At 38.3% G+C, this 24,853-nt stretch overlaps 1 protein-coding gene across 1 annotated transcript; it reads right to left on the bottom strand.

Moving 5' to 3' along the window:
- Positions 1 to 356: 356 nt before the first annotated feature.
- Positions 357 to 23,736, bottom strand: LOC105465554 (histidine triad nucleotide binding protein 3). The gene is made up of 5 exons (XM_011714025.3): positions 23,281 to 23,736; positions 13,044 to 13,161; positions 6,924 to 6,993; positions 4,284 to 4,410; positions 357 to 1,558 (listed from the first exon to the last, which is right to left on the bottom strand). The coding sequence occupies exons 1-5, from the start codon at positions 23,479 to 23,481 to the stop codon at positions 1,526 to 1,528; spliced, it is 549 nt and encodes a 182-aa protein (XP_011712327.1). The 5' UTR covers positions 23,482 to 23,736; the 3' UTR covers positions 357 to 1,525.
- Positions 23,737 to 24,853: the final 1,117 nt, after the last annotated feature.

Below are 24,853 nucleotides of genomic sequence, written 5' to 3'. Positions count from 1 at the left end.
AGCCCATAACCCCTACTTCCACATCCTTTCTCCACCTTTAGTAAATAAGATGAAATCTGAACATTAACATCCATTGTAAAGTAAGTAATAGTGGAAGCGGAACTCAAGGAAAGTACTTATGGGTTTCTCAGCCTAACCAGTCAGTGTCTACCTGCCTAACATTCAGTCTTGAATACTCAGTTCTACTACCACCCACTCTCAGAAGTGTTTATCCCTTCACAGCCTCTTCTGGCCTCTTCTAGCAATTGCAGGCTGAATGTCTTTTATTTCTTTATTTCCTAATCCTGGCAATATCGGGTACACATTAAATGTTCAACAAATGTTTGCTGAATGAATAAATCAATGAACAAACAGTATTGATTCCACATGTTATAACTTTTAATAAGTAATTTGTTACTTAAAACTATGTTTAATATCATGTCCCCTCTAAAAAAGAAAGAAAACTAGTACCTCAGTCTATTTTCAACAATATGTTAATCCTCATGTTCATTTATTCATATCCATATACATGGTACTATTATACATTGGCACAATGTAGGATTAACTTGCAGCACCTACTCTTCATTCATATTCACTACTGTGCTTGTAGGTTAGCACCAAAAACACAATTTCTAACAAAATATGCCTCATGAAATGATATATCAATAGTATTAATATTGTGTTATCAATTTTTCTCATCTAAGCCTATCTCTACTTTCAAATCAGGCCTTTTTCATTATAAAAGCAAAGTTTAACCTCTAATTTCTCTTTGATACAAAAACATGCCATAAAGCAACATTTTCTGCCTGTTTTATTAAGAGAACCACTTTACGTTTCTTCCCCCTTTATGTTATTAGAGGCAAAATTCCATTACACTGAATTCTAATAGCCAATTTGATAGTTATTGTAAATTCACTGATAGAAATTATATACATTATGTAGCTTTCAGGATAGATTTATTAAAAAGATGCAAGGCTTCAAAAAGTGAAAACTGCCATCTGAAATTTGAGGAAAACTGATATATATCATTCCTTCCCTCAGCAAGATCAGAGATCATTGTGTAGTATGGTATTTTTTATTTTGAAAATTTATGTGTAAAACTATAGAACTGTCAAGAAATAGCTAAGTTCTTTTTCTCCTTCACAGTAATAAAGGTTCCAATAAAGTACTTTCTATAGTAGTTTATTCTTCACATAAATAAATCACTACAGTAATTGACTACTTACTGAGAAGTGAAAATATTTTAATTTAAAAAAATACAGAGCCCTTCTTGATTAACAGAATTTGTCTTAAATAGGATTTTATCTATAATATCATATATATAAAATCCTTATACAAGTAACCATTGAAACAAATCAGTAACAAAATATTGATATAACTGTATCAAAGATCTCAGGAAACAGACATTCAGAAAAGATTTAAGGTTACTAAGTAACAGCCTCTCATAAAACCCAACAAATCTTAAAATTGCAATTAGACTTAATAGGGACCTAAACATCACTTCGTGCTGAACCAAGATTAGAAAAATCTTCCACTCTTGACATTTTCATGTTCTTAGTTTTTCAATCAAGTGATCAGCCTGTAATTTAAAAAAATACTTTTTAATTCTAGATATCATAGTCTCTATCAAATAATTCTACTGGTATCCCTATTACAATATGCCACATTAGAAGAATTGAGTACTACATATTCTGTTCCTAAAAATATCTTACAAAAAAACTCTCAGTATAATATAATATCTATATACAATTATTCTACATTGTATATAAATAGGCAGATTGTTGCCTACATTGCAAATTCATTAATAAGTTTCAAGAAGAAAAGGAAAATAAATATAACACTAAAGTTTTAAAAAGTAAAGTAAGACCTGAAATGCGTATTACTAAGTGAAAGAAGCCAACCTGAAAAGGCTACACACTGTAGGATTCCAACCATATGACATTCTGGAAAAAGCAAAACTATGGAGACAATAAAAAGATCAGTGGTTGCCAGGAGTTAAAGGGGAAGGAGGGATGAATAGGCGGCATATGGAGGATTTTTAGAGCAGTGAAACTATTAGGTATGATGCTATAATGGTGGATACATGTCCTTATACATTTATCAAAACCTGCAGAATGTAAAACCAAGAGTCAACTCAAAAGTAAACTATGGACTGTGGTGATAACAATTTATCAATGGGGTTCATCGATTGTAACAAATTTACCACTGTGGTGTAGGATGTGATAGTGAGGAAACTGTACATGTGGAGGGGTAGGGGGTGCATGGGAACTCTCTGTAGTTTCTACTCAATTTTGCTATGAACTTAAATCAGCTCTAAAACATAAAGTCTATTTTTTAAAAAAGGTAAACTAAAGTCTGTGAGTTACATCATTTCAGTGTTTTTCTCAATCACACTATATAATCTGGATCATTATATAAGATTTTGAAATTAACTTCAATATCTTTATCTTGATTTTTTTCAAAGTCTCATAAGATAGTCTAACAAAGTCAGATTTAAGAAGAGTTCAGATTCTCAGGATGAACCAACAACATATCTTATAATTTTATACATTGATGTTTTCCAAGTAAAAAAGTCTTTCCTGTAAGAAAATACAGTCAAAACATTACAAAAATGTATTTTCATTCATCTTTTATTATAAAGGTATAGCTCTTATAGAAAATTAGAAATACAAATAGGGGGAAAAAAAACCTTTTCTATTACACAAACTTTGTTTAAAAAAAAAAAAAAACCCAGCTGTCCAGCAGAATATTCCACTTTTTAAAATTTCAAATACATACACATATATACATACATATATATATACACACATACATATTATTTAATTTTTTATTATTTTTTGAGACAAGGTCTCACTCCGTCACCCAGGCTGGAGTGCAGTGGCATGATCACTCACTATAGCCTCAACATTCTGGACCCAAGCGATCCTCCTATCTTAGCCTCCCAAGTTGCTGAGACTGTAGGTGGTACAGGCATGTACCACCATACCCAGCTAATTTTTGTATTTTTATATTATTTAAATGAAATCATCTGGGCAACAAGTTGAAAACAGGGATAATATGTTTGAAATATGAAGTTTCTAGAAATCAGACACTTTTAAAATTTTTCTGTACTATGACTAGAATAATACCATTCAAAAACTAATGATAAATAAATACTATTGGATGATTATTCAGATATGGCAACTATAGATCACTTTATCATCATGGACACATAAAATAACACCCTGGTAAATTAGTGGTCAATTGGCCTTAGAGGGACCCCAGAGCCACTTAATAACTAAGGTATATAAACAGACCACAGGTGTATGAACAGCTGAATTCTACTCCACTTTTGCTTTGGCAAAGCAGAATGCTGTAATTTTTTAGACTTAAAACTTTGGGTTGGGCGTAGTGGCTCACACCTGTAATCCCAGCACTTTGGGACACCGAGGCGGGTGGATCACGAGGTCAGAAGATAGAGACCAGCCTGGCCAACATGGTGAAACCCCACCTCTAATAAAAATACAAAAATTAGCTGGACATGGTGGCACACGCCTGTAGTCCCAGCTACTTGGGAGGCTGAGGCAAGAGAATCGCTTGAACCCGCGAGGTGGAGGTTGCAGTGAGCCAAGATTGCACCACTGCACTCCAGCCTGGTGACAGAGTGAGACTCTGTCTCAAAAAACAAAACAAAACAAAACAAAACAAAACAAAACACCTTCGGCCGAAGATCTGGTAAGTGATGCTACTACTAAAACTCTTTTCTAAGGAGTTTGAACTATCAAAAAACACAAAAACCAAATTTCTACAATGTTGATGATACAATAGAGGTAGCAGGTAACATTTCCTGACTACTTACTATTTGCAAGGTACTATTTTAAGTGTCTTACACATAAGTTATCTTATCAACTCTCTTATCAACCCTAGGTGTAGGCACTATTACCTATATGCAGGTAACAGATAAAGACCTTGAGCCTTAAAAAATGTAAGTAACTTTTACATGAACCCTCAAGCAAGCACTGCAGTCAGAATTTGAATCCAGATCTGACTCCAAAGTCAGAAGAACCCTGAATACCATGGTTCTTCTACATCGTATCTGCTACTTGCAATGGGGAAGACTTAGCCATAGCTTCTCTTCCTACAGACTGATGATCTTGAAACTCCCCCAAATTAAAAATATTATTTTGGATATGTGCAAGCAGTATGTTAAAACAGGTAATCAAGCCTATGAGAGCTGTAAGTACCTACTGTTGAGAAGAAAAAACTACAACGAAAAGGATATTTTAAATATTTTTGTATGCTGCTGACATAACAAGAATACTCACTGTGATAAACCAATAGGAATTGACTCTGTAAACCAACTTGGATAAGAAGTCAAGCTGATCCACTGGTGCCAGAACATGAAGGTGCAAGTGGGAAATGGAACAGAATGGTGGCATATGAAAACCCATCCTAAAATAGAAAGGAAAGAGATGATTGACAAACCAGTTTTAAAATAGTTTAAAGTCATTTTTCAGGTGGAAACACATAAATTTTAACGAGATCTAAAACAAGTTCCTAAGGTAAATAGACTGTCACAAATCTCATTGTTTCTTTGTATGCACTTCTGAGGATTCACACACTTCCTCTTCTTTTCATGTTGAAGTTTGTAGTAACATAAGCTCATCATCAAGGAAGGCCTTAACAGCATATTATGCCTTAGTATAATCTTTATGAATTCTGAGTTGGCATAATGTCATATCACGTCAGTCTTTATCATCTTAAGCTTTCATTCACTTAAAATACGCCCTTGCAATGAATTTTTTAAAACATCACTGGACAATCAAGTAGTTGTGTTCATTTATTCAATACATAGCCAGTAGATGGCACACTTTTTCCTTTAATAAAGTACTCAGACATTTCCTACCAAACCAACAATATTTCAGTAGTGAGATTAATTATGTCATCATAAAAAACTTTCATCATCACCCAGGTTTCTTGGTTAATACTTAAAATACTTAAAATAAGTTAGATGATAATGATAATTATGTGCTTTCTAAAAGATACACGAGAATTCCTTTAAATGGTTATAAAGTTTTTTAAATATGATTTAAACTCTTAAAAATAAGCTTACAAAAAGTTTTGCAAGTCCACCTATGCTCAGCAGAGCAAGACACACCTGTAACAATAATCAAAGCCCAGAAATATTTGCCTGTTCAAGGTATCAGTGAGTGGAAGTGTGGAAAGGAGGCATAGGAGAAGTGCTATACTGCAGCAGTGATCCTCTGGGACTAGCAATGTGGAGTCAGATATGCAGTACATACTTTGAAATTTCCACCACTACCTAGAAGAGGAGACTACGTTTTCTTTCTGCCAAACAGTCATATAATGTAGAATCAAGTAATCTAGAAGCTTGAAGCAAGTCAAAGTTTCACTCAATCTTTTCATCTTAAAGATGGCGAAGCCATGATCCAGAAAGTGTAAAATATTCCCAAGGTCACAAAATTAGACAGTCGTGGAGCTGGAGTTGAGACTCAGGGCTCTCGAATCTTTGTCCAATGTTCATTCTTCTAATAAGCATCCTATGACTGTGAAGGAAATGTGTGGCTTCTGGCCAAAGGGTCTCAAACACCATCTGTTCCTTATCATTATCACACTTGGTAATGCTTAACAGTTTTTGGAGGATTTTTCACACAGAGAATCTCATTTGCACCTACCAGCAGGCAGAGCAGGTATTATCTTGGAGAGGCTAAATGGCATGTCTAAACTAACACAGACATTATAAGTAGCGTACACCACAAGTAGCATGGATGGCATTGGAATTCAAGTCTATTCTGAATTCTAGGTTGAAAGTGTTAGAAGTAATCTCCATTATACCTGCTTGGGTCACAGAAGCAAAATCAGAAATCTTTTAAAAAGAAAAACATTACTTAGATAAATTAAAACATTTGAAAAGTCCCGGTACAGTGGCTCATGCCTGTAATCCCAGCACTCTGAGAGGGTGAGGAGGGCGGATCACTTGACGTCAGGAGTTCGAGACCAGCCTGGCCAACATAGCAAAACCCTGTCTCTACTATTAAAAAAAATGCAAATATTAACCAGGCGTGGTGGCATGCGCCTATAATCCCAGCTACATGGAAGGCTGAGGCAAGAGAATCACTTAAACCTGAGAGGCAGAGGTTGCAGTGAGCCGAGATCACACCACTGCACTCCAGCCTGGGGGATAGTGCAAGACTCTGTCTCAAAAAAAAAAGTTGAAAAATTGAACATCATGTGCTTACGCCAGAGTTCAGCAGACAAATTCAAGTTAAATTCACATTAGAATTATAATCATGTGCTTTTTAAATCATATAAAATTTTCCTAAGAAAATTCAACTTGCACACAATTTTATAGGAATGCACATATGGAACAAAGAAAAGCAGACTTGCTGGGTGTGGAGACTCACACCTGTCACCCCAGAACTTTGTGAGGCTGAGGCAGGAGGATCACTTGAGCCCAGGAGTTTGAGACAAGCCTGGCAACATAAGGAGACCCTGTCTCTATATAAAAAATTTTAAAAGTAGCCGGGTGTGGTAGTACTCACCTGTGGTCCCAACTACTCTGGAGGCTTAGGTAGAAGGATACTGTAGTCTGGGAAGTCGAGGTTGCAATGAGCCATGCTCACACCACTGCACTCTAGTCTGGGCAACAGAGTGAGATCCTGTCTCAAAAAATTTTTTTAAAAAGCAGACTAGTAACTATTTTACCTACCCACTGCTCATATAGACTTGTCTGTCAAAACTACAAGTGGAAATTATTAGAAGATATTGAGACACAAGAGGAAGTTTTATTACATTTATACTACCAATGAACTATATTCTCACTTTTAGGAAAACTACATTTAAACCACAAACTTCCACCTCTGTTTCCATTTTCCATAGAGAAATAATATTTCAAAAAAAGTCAATAATGTATAATATTGGTTTCGATCTGGAAGTATACACACCTCACATTCGTGAAGTCAGTGAAATTATTTCTTTCAAGAATGGTTTTTCCAACAGTTACCATGTTCTCAACTGTAAAACAGAAAAGACACAACATTACACTAGAGGAGACATTAAGTTCACAAATTGCCATTGACCTTCACTCTTGTCCTATCAAATGTTTAAATGTTTAAATGTTTACCCACATTTAAAGACACATTCAGGCCAGGCACAGTGGCTCACCCCTGTAATCCCAACACTTTGGGAGACTGAGGCAGGAGGATCTCTTGAGCCTAAGAGTTTGAGACCAGCCTGGGCAAAAAGGCAAGACCTTGTCTCTAAAAAACATTTTTTAAAAAGTAGCTGGGTGGCCAGGCGCAGTGGTTCATGCCTGTAATCCCAGCACTTTGGGAGGCCAAGGCAGGCGGATCACAAGGTCAGGAGATCGAGACCATCCTGGCCAATACAGTGAAACCCTGACTCAACTAAAATACAAAAAATGAGCCGGGCATGGTGGTGCACACCTGTAGCCCAAGCTACTCGGGAGGCTAAGGCAAGAGAATTGCTTGAACCTGGGAGGCAGAGATTGCAATGAGCCGAGATTATGCCACCACACTCCAGCCTGGAGACAGAGCAAGACTCTGTCTCAAAAAAAAAAAAAAAAAAAAAAAGGTAGCCAGGCATGATGGTGCACACCTAGAGTCCTAGCTACTCAAGAGGTGGAGGCAGAAGGATTTCTTGAGCCCAGGAGGTCGAGGCTGCAGTGAGCTATGATTGCGCCACTGCACTCAGGTCTAAGTAACAGAGTGAGACCCTGTCTCAAAAATAAATAAATAAAATAAAAAATAAAGACATTCAGTAGCTTTAAGTCACTGAGAAGTTTGCTTATCAACAACTGAAGTAAAGTTTCAAATTGAGCCCCAGTGCAACATCACTATCACAAAATCTCATAGATAGGTAGACTTTAGGACAGCAGGATATTTAGGACATCTGATCATATGAGGACTCATTCTCATCAGGAAGACCAAGTAATTAAACAGAAATTGTTTAATTTAATAAGACAAGAAAATTTTGAATTTGTCTTTGAGCCCAAATTAAGGATATGGTATCCCTTGCAGTCAGCCTATCCTTGACTAGCCAAAACTTTGTATAACGACTCTGGCTTCCAAATTCCATCTCCTTTATCATCTTTCTTCTCTTGGTGTTTTATGGCCTTCAGGTGGGAATAAACCCCTCCACCAGAAAAATTTTGGTAACCTGGGATCTTCAAAGCACAATGCCAAATATTAGGTCTCCATAGTTTCTAAATGGTGTAATCCTTGAAAGACAAAGAAGTAAAAACATCTACAGAGGATAGCTGATATATTGAGACTTACAAAATTATTGTTAATGTTTACTTCTCTAAGTCAGGTGTGAGCTGGGAGACTGCCAGTCTTCCAAGACTAGGCCAGCTAGTACCATAGAGTCCAAAAAAAGCTCCAAATTACTTCAAACCAGAGTATGTCTTTTTTTGGAATTTGTTCTTTTTCTAATTTAACTCTATTGCCGTTAGATAACATTTTTTTTTTTTATTGTACTTTATGTTCTAGGGTACATGTGCACAATGTGCAGGTTTGTTACATATGTATACAAGTGCCATGTTGGTGTGCTGCACCCATTAACTCGTCATTTACATTAGGTATATCTCCTAATGCTATCCCTCCCCTCTCCCCCCACCCCACAACAGGCCCTGGTATGTGATGTTCCCCTTCCTGTGTCCAAGTGTTCTCACTGTTCAATTCCCACCTATGAGTGAGAACATGCAGTGTTTGGTTTTCTGTCCTTGTGATAGTTTGCTGAGAATGATGGTTTCCAGCTGCATCCATGTCCCTACAAACGACATGTACTCATCCTTTTTTATGGCTGCATAGTATTCTATGGTGTATATATGCCACACTTTCTTGATCCAGTCTGTCATTGATGGACATTTGGGTTGATTCCAAGTCTTTGCTATTGTGAATAGTGCCGGATTAAACATACGTGTGCATGTGTCTTTATAGCAGCATGATTTATAATCCTTTGGGGATATACCCAGTAATGGTACATATTTATAAGATTTCAATCATTTGATATGTATTGAGCTGTATTTTATTGCTCGGAATATGGTCAACTTTGGTGAACATATGCTTTTTAAAAAACGTACACTATATTAAGTGGAGTTCTATGAATGTCAATTATAGTCATATTCCTTGATAGTGTTCTTGAACTCTTCCATATACTTATTATTTCCTCAACTTTATCAATTATATAAAAATTATTAATTTGCAACAACTTTTAGTATGGAAATATTCAAATATAACACAAAAGCAAAGAGGAAAATGTAATGGAATCCCAAATACCTACCAGCTGCTTCAAAATTAGTGACATTTGATTTGTAACAGTTATAAAAACTAGTTATAACAGCCTCTATTGTCCACTTCTGCTGAATATAAATTGAAAAATTCCTAAAAAGCTAAAGTGTGAAATCTAAGAAATAACTACAAGAATGAAAATTAAAACTTTTAATAAGAAAGATGAAATGTTTCAATCAGGTAAATCTAAATTGGACCTAATTGTTATAAGTTCAAATGCTGCCCTATAGTTATAAATCATATATGTTCTCAAATGTACTGATAGAACTTCAAATGACTAAGGAACTTTGCTGTATTCAGAATCAACAGTTGAAAAATTGTTAGTTAATTCACTAGCCTAAATATTAATGAACTACACATCAAGGTTTTCCATCAAAGTGGTTTCTTACCTTTTAAAAATCTAGCCCGGCCGGGCGCGGTGGCTCAAGCCTGTAATCCCAGCACTTTGGGAGGCTGAGACAGGCGGATCACAAGGTCAGGAGATCGAGACCATCCTGGGTAACACGGTGAAACCCCATCTCTACTAAAATACAAAAAAAATTAGCCGGGCGAGGTGGCGGGCGCCTGTACTCCCAGCTACTCGGGAGGCTGAGGCAGGAGAATGGCGTGAACCTGGGAGGCGGGGCTTGCAGTGAGCTGAGATCCGGCCACTGCACTCCAGCCTGGGCAACAGAGCCAGACTCCGTCTCAAAAAAAAAAAAAAAAAAAAAAATCTAGCCCAACTGATCTATCATGTAGGCTACCTTAAAATATTGATCAAACTAATCCCAGAACCTCATGACAAAGCCTTTCCAGATTTCAGAAGTCCTAGCCAGAGCAATCAGGCAAGAGAAAGAAATAAAAGGCATCCAAATAGGAAAAGGAGTCAAACTATCTCTCCTTACCAACAATCTGCGTCTATACCTAGAAAACCCTGAAGACTCCACCAATAGGCTCTTGGAACTGATAAATGACTTTAGTAAAGTTTTGGGATACAAATTCAATGTGCAAAAATCAGTAGTATTTCCAAATACAAATAACATTCAAACCGAGAGTCTCAAATCAAGAACACAATCCCATTTACAATAGCCACACACACACAAAAAAAATACCTAGGAATACAGCTAGTCAAGGAGGTGAAAGATCTGCACAAGGAGAACTAGAAAATGCTACTGAAAGAAATCATAGATGATACAAACAAATGAAAAAACATTCTATGCTCGTGGACTGCAAGAATCAGTATTGTTAAAAAAGGCCATACTGCCCAAAGCAATCTACGGATTCAACACTACCAACATCATTTTTCACACAATTAGGGAAAACTATTCTACAATTCATGTGGAACTAAAAAACCCAAGTAGCCAAGACAATCCTAAGCAAAAAGAACAATGCTTGAGGCATCACATTACCCAACTTCAAGCTATACTATAAGTCTATGTAACCAAAACAGCATGAGAGTGGTACAAAAACAGACACATAGACCAACAGTACATAAGAGAGAACCCAGAAATAAAGCCACACACCTACAGCCATCTGATCTTCAACAAAGTTGACAAAAATAAGCAATGGGAAAATACGCCATATTCAGTTAAATGGTGTTGGGATAGCTGGTTATCTATATGGAGAAGAATAAAACTGGACCCCTGCCTTTCACCATATACAATTAACACAAGATGGATTAAAGATATAAATCTAGGACCTCAAACTATAAGAATCCTAGAAGAAACCCCAGGAAACACCATTCTGGACATCAGCCTTGGGAAATAATTTATGACTAAGTCCTCAAGAGCAACTGCAATAAAAACACAAATTGACAAGTGGGACCAAATTGAAGAGCTTCTTCACAGCAAAAGAAACTATCAACAGAGTAAACAGATAACCTACATAATGGGAAAAAGTATTTGCAAACTATGCATGTGACAAAGGTGCAATATCCCAAATCTGTAAATAGTTATTAAACAATTAAACAACCAAAAAACACCATGAAATAATGGGCAAAAGACATAAACAGACACTTCTCAAAAGAAGACATACAAGAGGACAACAAATATATGAAAAAAATGCTCCATATCACTAATCATCAGGAAATGCAAATCAAACCCACAATAAGATACTATTTCAACACCAATCAGAATGGCTATTTTTAAAAAGTAAAAAAATAACAGATGCTGGTGAGGCGGAGGAGAAAACATAACACTTACACACTGCTGATGAGAATGTAAATTAGTTCAGCCACTGTGGAAAGCAGTTTGGAGATTCCTCAAAAAAAATAAAATAGAACTACCATTTGACCCAGCAATCCCATTACTGGGTATATATCCAAAAGAAAACAAATTATTCTACCAAAAAGACATATGCACTTGTATGTGAGTCACAGCACTATTCACAATAGCAAAGGCATGGAATCAACCTAGGTGCCCATCAGCAGTAGGCTAGATAAAGAAAATGTGGTACATATATACCATGTAATACTGTGCAGCTATAAAAAAGAATGAAGTAATCTTTTCAGCAGCATGGATGCAGCTGGTGGCCATTATCCTAAGTGAATTACACAGGAACAGAAAACCAAACACTCCGTGTTCCCACTTATAAGGAGAGGTTAAACACTGGGTACTCATGGACAAAAAGATGGCAACAGTAGACACTGGGGACTACTAAAAGTGGGAGAGAAAAATGGGGGCAAGAGGTGAAAACTTAACTGTTGGGTACTATGCTCACTACCTGGGTGACAGATCATTTGTATCCCAAACCGCAGCACCACACAATATATCCATGTAATAAACCTGCTCATGTACCCCCAAATCTAAAATAAAAGTTGAAATTATCTTTTTTAAAGGCAGATTTGAAGTGAGCTTAGAAATGTCTTAGAAAATGATAGGTGACAAGTCACAGAAGGCATGAGTAGGAAAATGAGTAATCATCCTCAATAGACAAGATTCAGAATCTCCTTTTCAGAAGCTAGAAGTTCATCACTAAAAACTCATAATTAAATTTTGGTGCTAATTTATCTTCACAGGAGACTATAAGGCAGGTATCAACATGATGTCACCATAAGGCAATATGAGCTCATTTGTCATATCATAACTTGTTTGTTTATAATTTTTCATAGCACCTTTCATTTCAGAGTCAAGAAAGTCCATCATTTAAAAAGTCATAAAAATAGGCCAGGCATGGTGGCTCAAACCTGTAATCCCAGCACTTTGGGAGGCCTAGGTGGTGGATCACCTGAGGTCAGGAGTTCAAGACCAGCCTGGCCAACATGGTGAAACCTCGTCTCTACTAAAAATACAAAAATTAGCCAGGCATTGTGGCGCATGCCTGTAATCCCAGCTACTTGGAAAGCTGAGGCAGGAGAATTACTTGAACCTAGGAGACGAGGCTGCAGTGAGCCGAGATCGCACCACTGCACTCCAGCCTAGGCGACTGAACAAGATTCTGTCTCAAAAAAAAAAAAAAAAAAAAAAAAGACATAAAAATATATCTTTTGGACAGTTTAAATGTTAAATAGCATGATGTCTAGTATATGCTTCAAAATCACTGTGGGAAAAGGTTAATATATTTTTTTAAATTGTCCACAAGTTCCTAAATGTGGAAGCTGCATAATGAATACATCAGTATTGTACTATTTTTAAATGAATTTAAAATTCTTTATAGTGAAAATTTCAAAAAGTCATAGTGCTCCTTTTTTACAGTACTTTTCTTTTTAATCTTCACTGCCATCACTGATACCAACTGAAGATGATATAAACATGAAGAATACTGCCATCATCTTACCCAGTTCTACTTGATCTTTCCTTAGAGTTCTGCAGTTTCCAATATGCTTCTTTGGCACCACAAGATAATGATGAGTTGCTGCTGGTTTGATATCTTTGAAGCAAATTAGGTCCTCATTCTAAAGGAAAAAACATTTGCTAGTAAATTTTTAAAAAGAATTTCTTAATGCTGTTCTGGCATGACTTAAATATCATTAATCTCAGTCTGACAGGGAAATGATACATACATCACACCTAACCCCCACTGGGCAATTTTATAATTATGCATTAAGTTCACAACAGTTCCTTCATGAGATGCTCATTTATTCCAGAGAATAAAAAGACACATAAAGTCAATTTTGGAGAAACAATTACGAGTAAAGTTTACTAAAGCTTCATTACCAATAATCTCAGAGTTTATTACTTCATTACACATTTCTCTATCTCTACCCTAAAGTTTTTCACTCTTGATACATATTTTTTAAGGTTTGGCTACAGAATCACAGCAAGATAGATAAATTCCTTTCTACATTTAATTTTTTTCCTAACATAGCATTTTCCTCAACTCTAAAAAGAACATCAGCTAGCATTTACATGTTCAGGGACTGCATTTTTTAAACATTTTTTAAAGCAATTATATCCAAACACTTTTTTACTTGCCACTTTACAGTATTAAAAAGACCGAAATGCTGAAACAAATTCCAGTATATTGTACTAATTTATGGGCCCACTACAATACATGTATGGCATCAGTTTTCTGGTTTACATTGCTCCGCACAGTAATCTACAGAAAAAAGAAAAGGAGAGGAAGAAGAGCATGTTTCAACCCATTAACATTTGAATTTCAAATTTTCCTAAGAGAAAATCTATATTCGCTAAATAACCATATTAAGTATCTGATAGTGAATATCTTATTAAGTATCTTATACTGATTTTAATTAATTTATAATTATAAGCACTTTATAGTAAATAAAAATTAATTAAAATCAGTATAAGCAGAGTTTCCCTTAAAAAAAATCCATGAATGCAATGCTGCTCAACAGTTCTCCATTCCAAGAGCCAAAATTCAATTCAAACAAGTGTGTCATATCCATTCCAGTAATCCTGGTTATCCTAAGATAACAAACATAACAATTATATATCAATTTAATCCAATTCTATCATTTTTATTATGGTTTTTCTGTCTAGTATTAAAATTAAAAATTGATATCCATGGTATGTTTTAGAAAAGGATAAGGTCAAGGACTATAATGTTTTTGATTGTTTAAAATTTTCCTTTTTTCCTTTCTTTGAGATAGAATCTCTCTCTGTAGCCCAGGCTGGAATGCAGTGGCACACTCATGGCTCACCGCAGTCTCGATCTCCTGAGCTCAGTTGATCCTCCCACCTCAGCCTCCCAAGTAGCTGGGACTAAAGATGCACATCACCATGCCAGGCTACATATATATATATTTCTAGAGATGGAGTCTCCCTATGTTGTCCAGGCAGGTCTCAAACTCCTGGACTCAAGCGATCCTCCTGCCTCAGTCTCCCAAAGTGCTGGGATTACCATTATTTCTTTAATACTTCCAGCTCAGAAACAATTAAAATTGAGGGTTAACTCTAGTACAAGAAAATTGCCACAATCGTACTTCCCAGATTGATTCATAACACAACAATGTTATAAATCTTTATTTCCCCTCAATTATGGCATTAATTTTTCAAATTCCAGAGGCAATTCTTTCTGGTACAGAATACAACCTGGTTAGAATTAGTTTGAGATGATGTAGCTGTAGTCTACCTCACAGCAGGAATAACACTTCTTTAGATTAATAGAACTAGCAAGTGCCAGTTTAATGGCTAGTAGGAGAAAAGTTAAAGAGGTTCCTAAAAATCTGCTGTCTCATACTGCATAACTTAGCCATAAGAATGAACCAAAATGCTTAGTTTTGTCTTCCAACCCCTATATTGAAAGGTTTTGATTACTAACTCTCATATACCATAATTTATTTTCCCAATTTTAATTAATTAATTACCCAATCCCAATCCTAATAAAAACTACCAATCAACATGACTCTCATCACCAGGAATAGATAAAATTCCTCTCAAAAATAAAGAAACTCGATGTTTTAGTTAGCCTGCACCCTGACTAAATTAGATTTTCATGAAGCTTTCTGAAATATTGAAACTAGCTCTGATGTCACCCTTTGTCCCATTCCTACTGCTGATCCAGACATCATTTACATAGTTCATCTTAAGAAAAATGATCCTCCTATTCCACAGATACACTGGCAAAAATATGAAATGATATGTGTGTGTGTGTGTGTGTGTGTGTATCTATATATATATATATATATATATATATATATAAACTATTCTTTGCAGCATAATTCATGATAGCAAAGGACTGAAAAATAAACCAAACGTTCATAATGCATCTGGGAGACTGGTTTAATAAATTATGGCAAATCCACACAATGGAGTATTGTGTAGCTCTAAAAATGAATGAGGAAGATTTTCATATACATATGAAATTATTTCCAAAACATATTCAAGCTTTCTTTAAAAATACCAAAGAGCAGAAGAGTGGTTAAGCTATCTTTTGTGTGTAAGAAAGACAAATACAAATACAGACATGTGAATACCTATTTACTCACAATGGAATGATAAACAAAAAAGTTTTTAAAAGTTTCTTATGGAGAAAGAGAACATGGTAAAGACGACAAGAGAACGGATGCTAGATTTCTCCAAATGTACCTTGCTTTACAATTTGGACTCTGAAAACATGTAAATATTTAACATGTATACTTCACACTTCACAAGAAAAAAAAAGCAATCCCTAAAAATAAAAAACAAACAACAACAAATGAACCTAACTGTATGTCATTTTGGTAGCACAATCATTCCATTCAAAGAAAAGAATGATTTCAAGTGACTTAAAAATACAGTATTTTGACTATCCATCCCTAATGACATCCACTAAAAGAGCATTTTTATTCCTGCACTGAATTTGGATCATAGGAAAGCTCCTCAAGTGTGGGGCATGCCATATTCATCTCTGAACTCCAAGTGAATAACAAAGTACACCTGCCAAACTGCTGAATAAATAAATGACAGATGCTTCATAGAAGATCAAGTTACAGATACACCCTCCTCTATCCCTTAAAAAATGGTGTGTCATTTGGGTTTTCAGGTATTTTTCCAGGAACAGAGATAGGTTTTCTATGATCTTTCAGTTTCTCTTTGCAAAACCCCTTCTTAAATTGGAATTGTGGCCATTTTTGAATTAGATCAGTGTGTCTCAACCTTTTCTCATTATCACCTCCCTAAGGAGCCTTTATAGACGTTTTCTGATTGCCCCCTCCCATGATGTTTTAATGTCACAGATACACTGTATATATGTTTATGATCTGTATGGTATACCTATGCTTTATATATAAAAAGAATAAAAAATGTTTTTCCCCTGCCACCTCTGCTCCACCCCAGGGAAGAACCAACTTTTATCCTTTTGGTAATACATGGATGAGAGGAAGAGCTAGCCTGTCCTGACTTCATTTTCACCACTGACTCTAATCATCAATTCAAACACAACAAATAACTGTTTCAGATTTCTTTAAATCTGAAAACCCAAATAGGGCAGATTGGCACTCAACCTCCATTCTAAATATTTGTGTTTTCTGTAATGCAGAACTAAAAAACCTAAAAAATCCCAGAGGGAATTTAGATCTTGCCAATCAAAAAGCCATGTTTTTGCTGCTTCTGTTATCATCCATCTTCCAAACTTGGCCAGCTCTAAGACTACAAAGACAGGTTTTTTCTTTTCTTTCTTTTATCTTTCTCCCCCTCCCCCTTTTGAATACCTTATCACTAGCTTCAAGGATATCAAGAATGGCAAGACATCTATTTTTTTCTTGGGAAAAAACTGCCAGCATGGACCCAGCAGATGGAGTGTGGCTCTGAAGCCATGTTTCTCAACCAGAGATGGAAATACATAGATGCTCTTTTGATCATGGATACTGCTAGAATTTGGTGCACAGAGATCAGGGATGCTAACCATCCTGCAACAGGAGAAATAGTCCCACAAAACAAAGTAGAGTTGTACGCAAAATGCCAATAGCATTCCCACTGGAAATATCACTTACAAGTAGCAGTCACACTGCTTCTTTATCTCTGAATCACAACTAAAGAAGCATCTTTCTGAGGTTAAAGTTCTAATGGCAGCCACCTGACTCCTGCCTTCCTCACTGTGTCAGGGAAAGCACTTCTCCAATAAACAGTTCTGCAGTGCTGGTCTGGATGTCACTCCTGAAGGATATTCTAGAACCTGCTCTACCAGCCCTTCTAAAGAGTTTTTTAAGCAAATGATTCCCTACATTAAATCAATTTCTGCTTTCAGTAACTAGAATTTTTTTTTTTCTTTCCAGCAACTGGACCCTGACTGACATCTAAAGCAAATGTTAAAAGTAACATTTGAAAAAACATTTCAGTATCATGTCATCTAAGGTGCTAGGCAAAATTTGATTAAAGAATGGGGACAATGTTCAAGTTAAATTGACACTGAGTTACTTCCTCAGTATAGTTCCAAGCAAGGTAAATTCTAGTCCAGTGTTACTCAATTACTTTTTCATTATTGCTTATCTAATGAGCCTTTTAAGACTTTTTTTCCCCAATCCCATCTCCATGAGATTTTAATACCACAGCTATACTCTCTGTTTACTCTATGTATATCTGTGCCTCATACACGAAACAGTAAGACATTGCCCCATCACCACCAAAAACCAATTTTCACCCCTTTGGGAGTGTCATTTGCCCCATTGAGAATGCATGGTTCAGCCTTTGCTTAGTTTTAAATCTGCAGTGTACAATTAGACAACACCATATGGAGGTTTATGGAGTGAAGAATCTTCTATAGCTTTTGCTGGAAAAGCTTGCCAGACTAACCCGTCATGATGCTGGTAACTCCAATTTTTCCAAATGGAAATTTTTCTCTTTTGTACTTAAATTACACTTTATATAAACCCAACAGTTTCTAAATGTTTACAATGAATATATTTGAATGAATATATGAATGTATGATATAAACCATCGAATTACGTTATATAATTATTCTTTTTAAAATGATTCATCTTTAATCTTTCATGAGTGAGCTCTTGTACATAAAGTCATCTTAAATTCAATCTGAAAAAGACAACTTTTGGGAGCACTGTTATACACATATATGTATCTTATGTTCTGTATTATATGGATATGTGTGATATATATATATATATATAGGTTTCCATCCATGATTCCTAGCTCATAACTCCCAATACCCTTGTTACAGTCTTTTTTTTTAATCATGTTGAGGCACTTTAGGCCTCAGAGACAGGCCTCGGAAAAAGAATCTCTCTCTCAATCTCTCTGACTTTCTCTTGCCCTCCCTTTACCTGCCCAAGTCAGGACTATAATCTTCCCTGACCTTTCTGATTGCGGATCATGAGACTCTCATTTCTGAAGGGATTCTGCCTCATACCCCGGAGGAAGGAAAGCTGCACACAGAGGCCAAGAAGAATCTGGACAGGCCTTGCTGGGTTTCTCCACTCAGTCTACCAGTATTAGATCATACCCTTTTTGTCCAGTCACATTAATACAGAATTGTCAGTCAGGCCTATCCAATGAAGACTCCACAAAAGGCCCAAGAGAACAGAATTTAGAGAGTTTCTGGATAGCTGAACTCATGGAGGCTCCTGGGAGAGGACACGCCTGAGGAGGGCATGGAAGCTCTGCCCCCTTTTCCCCATACTTAGGGCTATTCATCTCTTCATCAGCATCCTTTGGAATATCCTCTATAATAAACCAGTAAACCTAAGTGTTTCCCTGAGTTCTGCAAGCCACTCTAGCAAGTTCTAGAACCCAAAGAGAAGGTCGTGGGACCCCCAACTTCAAGCTGGTCGGTCAGAAGTTCCAGAGGTCTGGACTTGCAACTGGTGGGAAGGGCAGGCCAGTTTTGGGGACTGAGTCTGCAACTCGTGGGATCTGATGCTATCACCAGGTAGATAGTATAAGAATTGCAATGGAGGACACCGAGCTGGTGTCTGCTGCAAAACTGATTGTTTGCTTGGTGTGTGTGGGAACACCTCCATACATTTGGTCACAGAAGTGTTCTGTGTTGATTGCTGTTGAATGGGAAAACAAAAAAAGCAGTTTGTGTTTTTCTACTGACAATGGGCTATTGTATATATTCACCCTATTTCCCTAATTTAGGGTGTAAATTAGTCCAAAGTACTGATTATGTCTTATTCCCACCATGAAAATATCCCCAGGCTCTTCATGTTGTTTACTTTGTTCCTAACCAAGGAAAATTCTCACCTTGGATGTGATAGAAGTCTGGATCCCACCCCTTTTGATGACTATTTTTAGACAAAGCTTTCTAGAGCTACTAGTATCTATTTTCCTTGAGTTTCATTATTGGAATTGCAGAATACAAAATTTAAAAGCACTTTCTAAGGATCTACTAAATATTGAACTCTGAGTTTGAAAATGCACTTTACCTCTCTTTAGCCTACTTTTATATTTAGTAAAATAAAGGGAGATTGAAGAGGCAGACCTAGGTCCCTCCTGACTCTATGGGTCAGTCCAACAGAGGTCTGCAAACAGACAACTGGTGTACGTATTCTTTCTCCTTGTCAGGTGCTGTCTTTACTTCCTTCTATTCAGCATATATTCCATGGTCTACCACTTCAGCCACTTGCCTGCCATAACTTCTTCTTCTTTTTTTTTTTTTTCCAGACAGAGTCTTGCTCTGTCACCCAGGCTGGAGTGCAGTGGCGCCATCTTGGCTCACTGCAACCTCCACCTCCCGGGTTCAAGCAGTTCTCCTCCCTCTGCCTCCCAAGTAGCTGCGATTACAGGTGCCTGCCACCACACCCAGCTAATTTTTGTATTTTTAGTAGAGATGGGGTTTCACCATGTTGGCCAGGCTGGTCTCAAACTCCTGACCTCATGATCCGCCCACCTCAGCCTCCTAAAGTGCTGGGATTACAGGCATGAGCCACTGCGCCCGGCTCCATAACTTCTTAACTGTGTCTTACTACACTTCTATAACACCCACATGGCAAAACCCCAACCCTAGGTCAATACAACTGCCTACCTTGTGTAATCCCAGCCTTAGGCTGCTGCTGGAAAGTGGGTAGAGAATCACACAACTGAGCAGACTGGTGTGACCTGAAATTGAATGTCCTCAACCTCACATGACCTGAAATCGAATGTCCTCAACCTCACGTGACCCGCTGTACAACAATCCTTGTTTCCCTAATTCCCTCTCCCAGCCTTCAGAGGAGCTACTTCAAAGCTTTTACTTGTAAATAACCATATAATTGCTCCTTCTCCTTTTTCAAGGCTTAACTCAAATGTCACCTGCTTAGTGCAGATTTTCCGGACTAAAATTTTTAAACTGCATCCCCTTCCTCTTTATTTTCTGCTACCTAATAAGCTATAAATTGTACTTACTATTTTGAGTATTATCCTTTTCTGCAACTATGATGTAAGTGCCATAAGGGCAAGGAGTTTTGCATGCTTTGTTTACGGCTGTATCCCCATGCCTCCAACAGTACCTGGCACACAGACAGTGAGGAATGAGTTTCCTCTTTCCCAGGGGCAACGTTCTACCCCCAGGCCATTTTAAACCTCTCTCTATAGGCATCTTCCCATGAGATTTGAACACACAAACGTCTTCACTGTTTTAAAAGCTTTCTCTTAATCCCCAGCTTCTCCTGTAGCTACCACTACCTTTCTCTCCTCCCCTGGATTGCCAAATTCCTGCGAGAGTTGTCTGTATTTGCTGTTTTCACTCCTTCCTTTCCCAAGTTCTTCTCAATCAACTGCTATCTGCCTTTTGCTTTACCACTTCATAAAACTGCTCTCCTCAAGGTCAATGAACATCACTTTGGGGACACAACCAGTCCTGATCTGACTTGGCCTCTCTGCAAGGACATACAAGGGTCACCTAACCCAGATTTGAGGATGAAGGCAGGCTGGTATTGCTGCTGACATTGCTGATAATTCCTTTCTTTTTGACATACTCCCTTCTCTTGGCCTTCTCAGCGTTCCTTCTATTTCTCTGTTCCTTCTCTCTTCCCTTTTCAGGTCCTCTTCCTCTGCCTGTCCCTTATGATTTTAGTGTTCTTCAGAGTTCTGTGTAGGCCTCTCCTTCACTTTTTAACCTCCTGGGTGACCTCATCACTTCCCTTCTTTTTCAGTTTCCATCTATAAACTGACAGTTCCTGTAATCTGGGTTAGAGATACAGATCCCTCTACAGAGCGCTAGACTATCCAACCATTTAAAAGACATCTCTAGTTAGATGGCTCAAACTCACCTCAAACTCCATGACTCCATAGCTGAACTCATCGTTTTGCTACTCCCCACCACTCCCCTGGCTATCTTTTCTCCTCCTGTGTTCCTGATCTTAATGAAATGGTAGTACCACTACCAGTTTACCCTAGCCAGAAACCCAGAAATCATCTTTTACTTCCCCCTCTTTCTTTTCCTTATTCTCTTATATCTAAATCAAAGTTTCTAAACCTTAGCACTTCTGACATTTTGAGGACTGGATAAGTCTGTTTTATGTGCGTGTGTTGATGGCGGGGGGCAGGGGGCGGGGGGGTGGCTGTGCTATCCTGTGCACTGTACCAAGTTAATAGCAACCCTGGCTTTTACCCATTATTTAGGTCCCAGAGGCAACCCCCAGAAGTGTCAGAAGTTGTTACAATCAAAAGTATCTCAAGACATTGGAAAACATCCCCTGGGAGGGCAAAATTGCCCCCAGTTGAGAATCACTGACCTGTATCCATCAAGTCCTGCCTGTTTTACCTCCTGAATACTGTATCTCTTAAATTGATATACTTTTCATAATCTCCTCTACCACATTCTCATTTCAGGCCATCATCAGGGTAGATTACTCTAATAGCTTTCTAACAGGTCTCCACACCTCAGGACTGGTCTCCTCCAAATCAGTCTCCACAATGATCCCAGAATGACCTTTCAAAGATCAAACTCCTTCCTATAACTCCGCAACATCTTCCTCCTAGCCCACCATTAAACATTGCGAAGCTTCACTTTGCTCTAAAGACAAAATTCCTTCACATGAATTCCAACACACTTAATAATCTGGCCCCTTGTTTACCTCTCCAGCCTCGTCTTTCATCCTCTCAAACTCTACGCACTAGACAATTTCTGTTCGCTTTTCTATCACACAAACTGAACCTCTCGGGGGGTCTCTCTACCTGGGACATTATTCTCTCCATTTCCTCATGTGATCAACTCCTATTTATTTCTTCAAGTCTCATTTCCTCTGGAAAGCCTTCCCTAATTCTTCAGATCTGGTTAGATGCTCCTCCCATAAGCTTACAAAATACTGTAAAATCACCTGACCACAGCACGAGGCATCGTAATTGGCTACCTCCTCTGTATACACTCCGCCCTTTAGACTGTAAAATCTAGACACAGACTGTCCCTTATCTTGCTCAACAACCTCCAAAACAAGGTGCTTAGAAGGAATTCTATTTACTTTTAAAAAATAAAGGAATGTTGACTACAAAAGACACAATCTTTGGAGTTAATTCTCTCAAAAAGTTGTTTCTATATGGACAAGTAAAACCAACAGAATAAAGTGTGTACCAGATTATCCATTTAAAAACATCTGGGCAAAGTCTTCATGCTCTGAAAATGTCCACGCATCCTAACTGACAGTGGAATTCTGAGGCAATTCAGTAATAGTTTGACCTAAGACCCACTGCCTCTAGCCTATTTTCTGCCAATCTAACAAATAGCTTTTCACAATTATCATTACCTATTTTCTACTAGTTTTCTCATGAGTATCGGTATTAGAGTGTGCAGGATTTAAAATCAGTATCTTGAAGGTGGGGGAGAATCCTTGTAATAAAAGCAGAGGCCACAAAATGTTATTTGTACCAAGTACCTGGGTACCTGCAAACACAGGCCAAAGCATTCGGCCCTGTCATTCACTCTTTGCCCCTCGGAACAGCAAAGATACCGCTGGAGCCAGTGCCTGTCCGTCCCCTAGGAGTGCATCTGTCGTCAGCACCTGGACCCCGCAGAAAGGCCCGTAGTGGGCGTATCCCCAGCTCCCCGGAGCCCCATCCACACAGAGCAGCCGTGCCTCGGCGAGCTGAGCAGTGATCGGGATCCTCTGCACCCGATCCACACCGGCTAGGCCTCCCTGCCAGAGCTCCAAGGGGCGGCGAGGTCCTCACCCACCCCCCGGCCGCGCCTCGCCGCCCACCTCGCAGTACAAGAGTTCAGTGCCCGGGTCCTGCTGCCCCGCGATCCGGCAGAACACGCAGGTGCTGTCGTAATCCTTGGGCTCCGGTGACTTGGCAGCGGCTTCAGGGGTCTCCACTGAGGAAACCGTAGATTCTGCAGTCGCCGAGGCCTTAGAGTCAGGGGCCAGGCCGGCGCTGCGGTTCACCTGTTCCTCCGCCATCGCACCCGCCCCTCGCGGCCTAGAGTCTTGGCCTCTCCAGGGCTACCGGGCCGCACAGGCTCCGCGTCCCGCACCTCCTCCGTTTTACCTCGAGGCGTCCCCCTTCGCCTGACGCTGGGTGGTGATCCAGGCTGAGGGGAGGGGGAAGGAGAAGCGGTGGGGAACTTCAAAGCCTGAGGCCGACTTCAAAACCAGCTGCCACTAGAGGGCGAGCGATGGCGCTGCCGAGAGTCGTCCTGACCCCTGCGCCTCGTTGGTAATGACGCACGACGTCTGCCAAGACGCAGAGCGAGCCGCGGGTCGTGGTGACATCACCGGGGCGCGGGAGCGTCTGTCATAAGGGAGGATGTTGGGTCTTCTGGTCAGGCTTTCTTTAGTATATGGCGTGTCCAAATATTGTATTACGCTGCCGTTTTTTAAAAAAAAAAGTTTTTTAAAGTTTGATTTTTAAAATTTGTAGGTTTTTAAAGAATGAGCAAAATTCCTAAAGCCTTGTTTTCAACAAACATCATGTTTGCTGCATTTTCAGCCACGATAATTTGTAGTTTAAGCTCAAAATGTCCAAAACTAACCTTTACATCTCTGTTGACTTTTTATTGTTGTTAACAGAACAGCTAGATCAAAATAGCGACCTTTTTTTTTAATCTCACATTCCTCATGTACAAGTAAATGTGGAGTCCTATAGTTAATAGTCTGCAATATCCCAGAAATTCAATGCCAGTGCCTCATAATGCTTCACCTAGACCAACGCAATCACCTTCTAACTTATTTCTTGATTTTCCTGTCACTCAGACAAAACCTTCAGTAACTATGTACTCAAAGAAAAAATACTAGGGTGTTCAAGGTGGACTCTGATTTGACCTCAGCTTTTCGTTTTGTGATAATTCGCACTTGCTGAGCATCTAAAACATGCCATATATTTCTCTAATTGTCAAACAACGCAAGGTTGGTTTTATAACCACCGCTCTAGAGATGAAGGAACAAACTCAGTTGCCCAGTCCCACACAGCTAATTAATAGTGACAGAGTTTAAGATCAAGGTTTGTCTAACTCCAAAACCCACCAACCTTTTTAACATACAGCACTCCTTTTTTAACACTAAAACATTTGTTGGACTAGCTCACTATATAGTTATACCCTTGGTATTTGCTGATTGAGAAAATACATAACAAACCAATTGGGAATTCAGTAATGATTTTTAATGGATTTGTATTGTAATAAAAATTGGTTACATGTGTTTTGAATTGTTATATATATACATTCAAGACATTTTTCATTCCCTTTTGTAGTTGGCCAGTAGTTTGAGGAACCACTACAATAGCTTCACTGCCCCTCAGCAGCCCAAGGCAGAGTTCAGAATCAATACATTAGAC

Source organism: Macaca nemestrina, chromosome 5, assembly GCF_043159975.1.
Source record: "Macaca nemestrina isolate mMacNem1 chromosome 5, mMacNem.hap1, whole genome shotgun sequence".
NCBI classification, from domain to species: domain Eukaryota; kingdom Metazoa; phylum Chordata; class Mammalia; order Primates; family Cercopithecidae; genus Macaca; species Macaca nemestrina.
The sequence above is the reverse complement of the archived record's forward strand: the minus strand, read 5'-3'. Positions and strand labels throughout refer to the sequence as shown.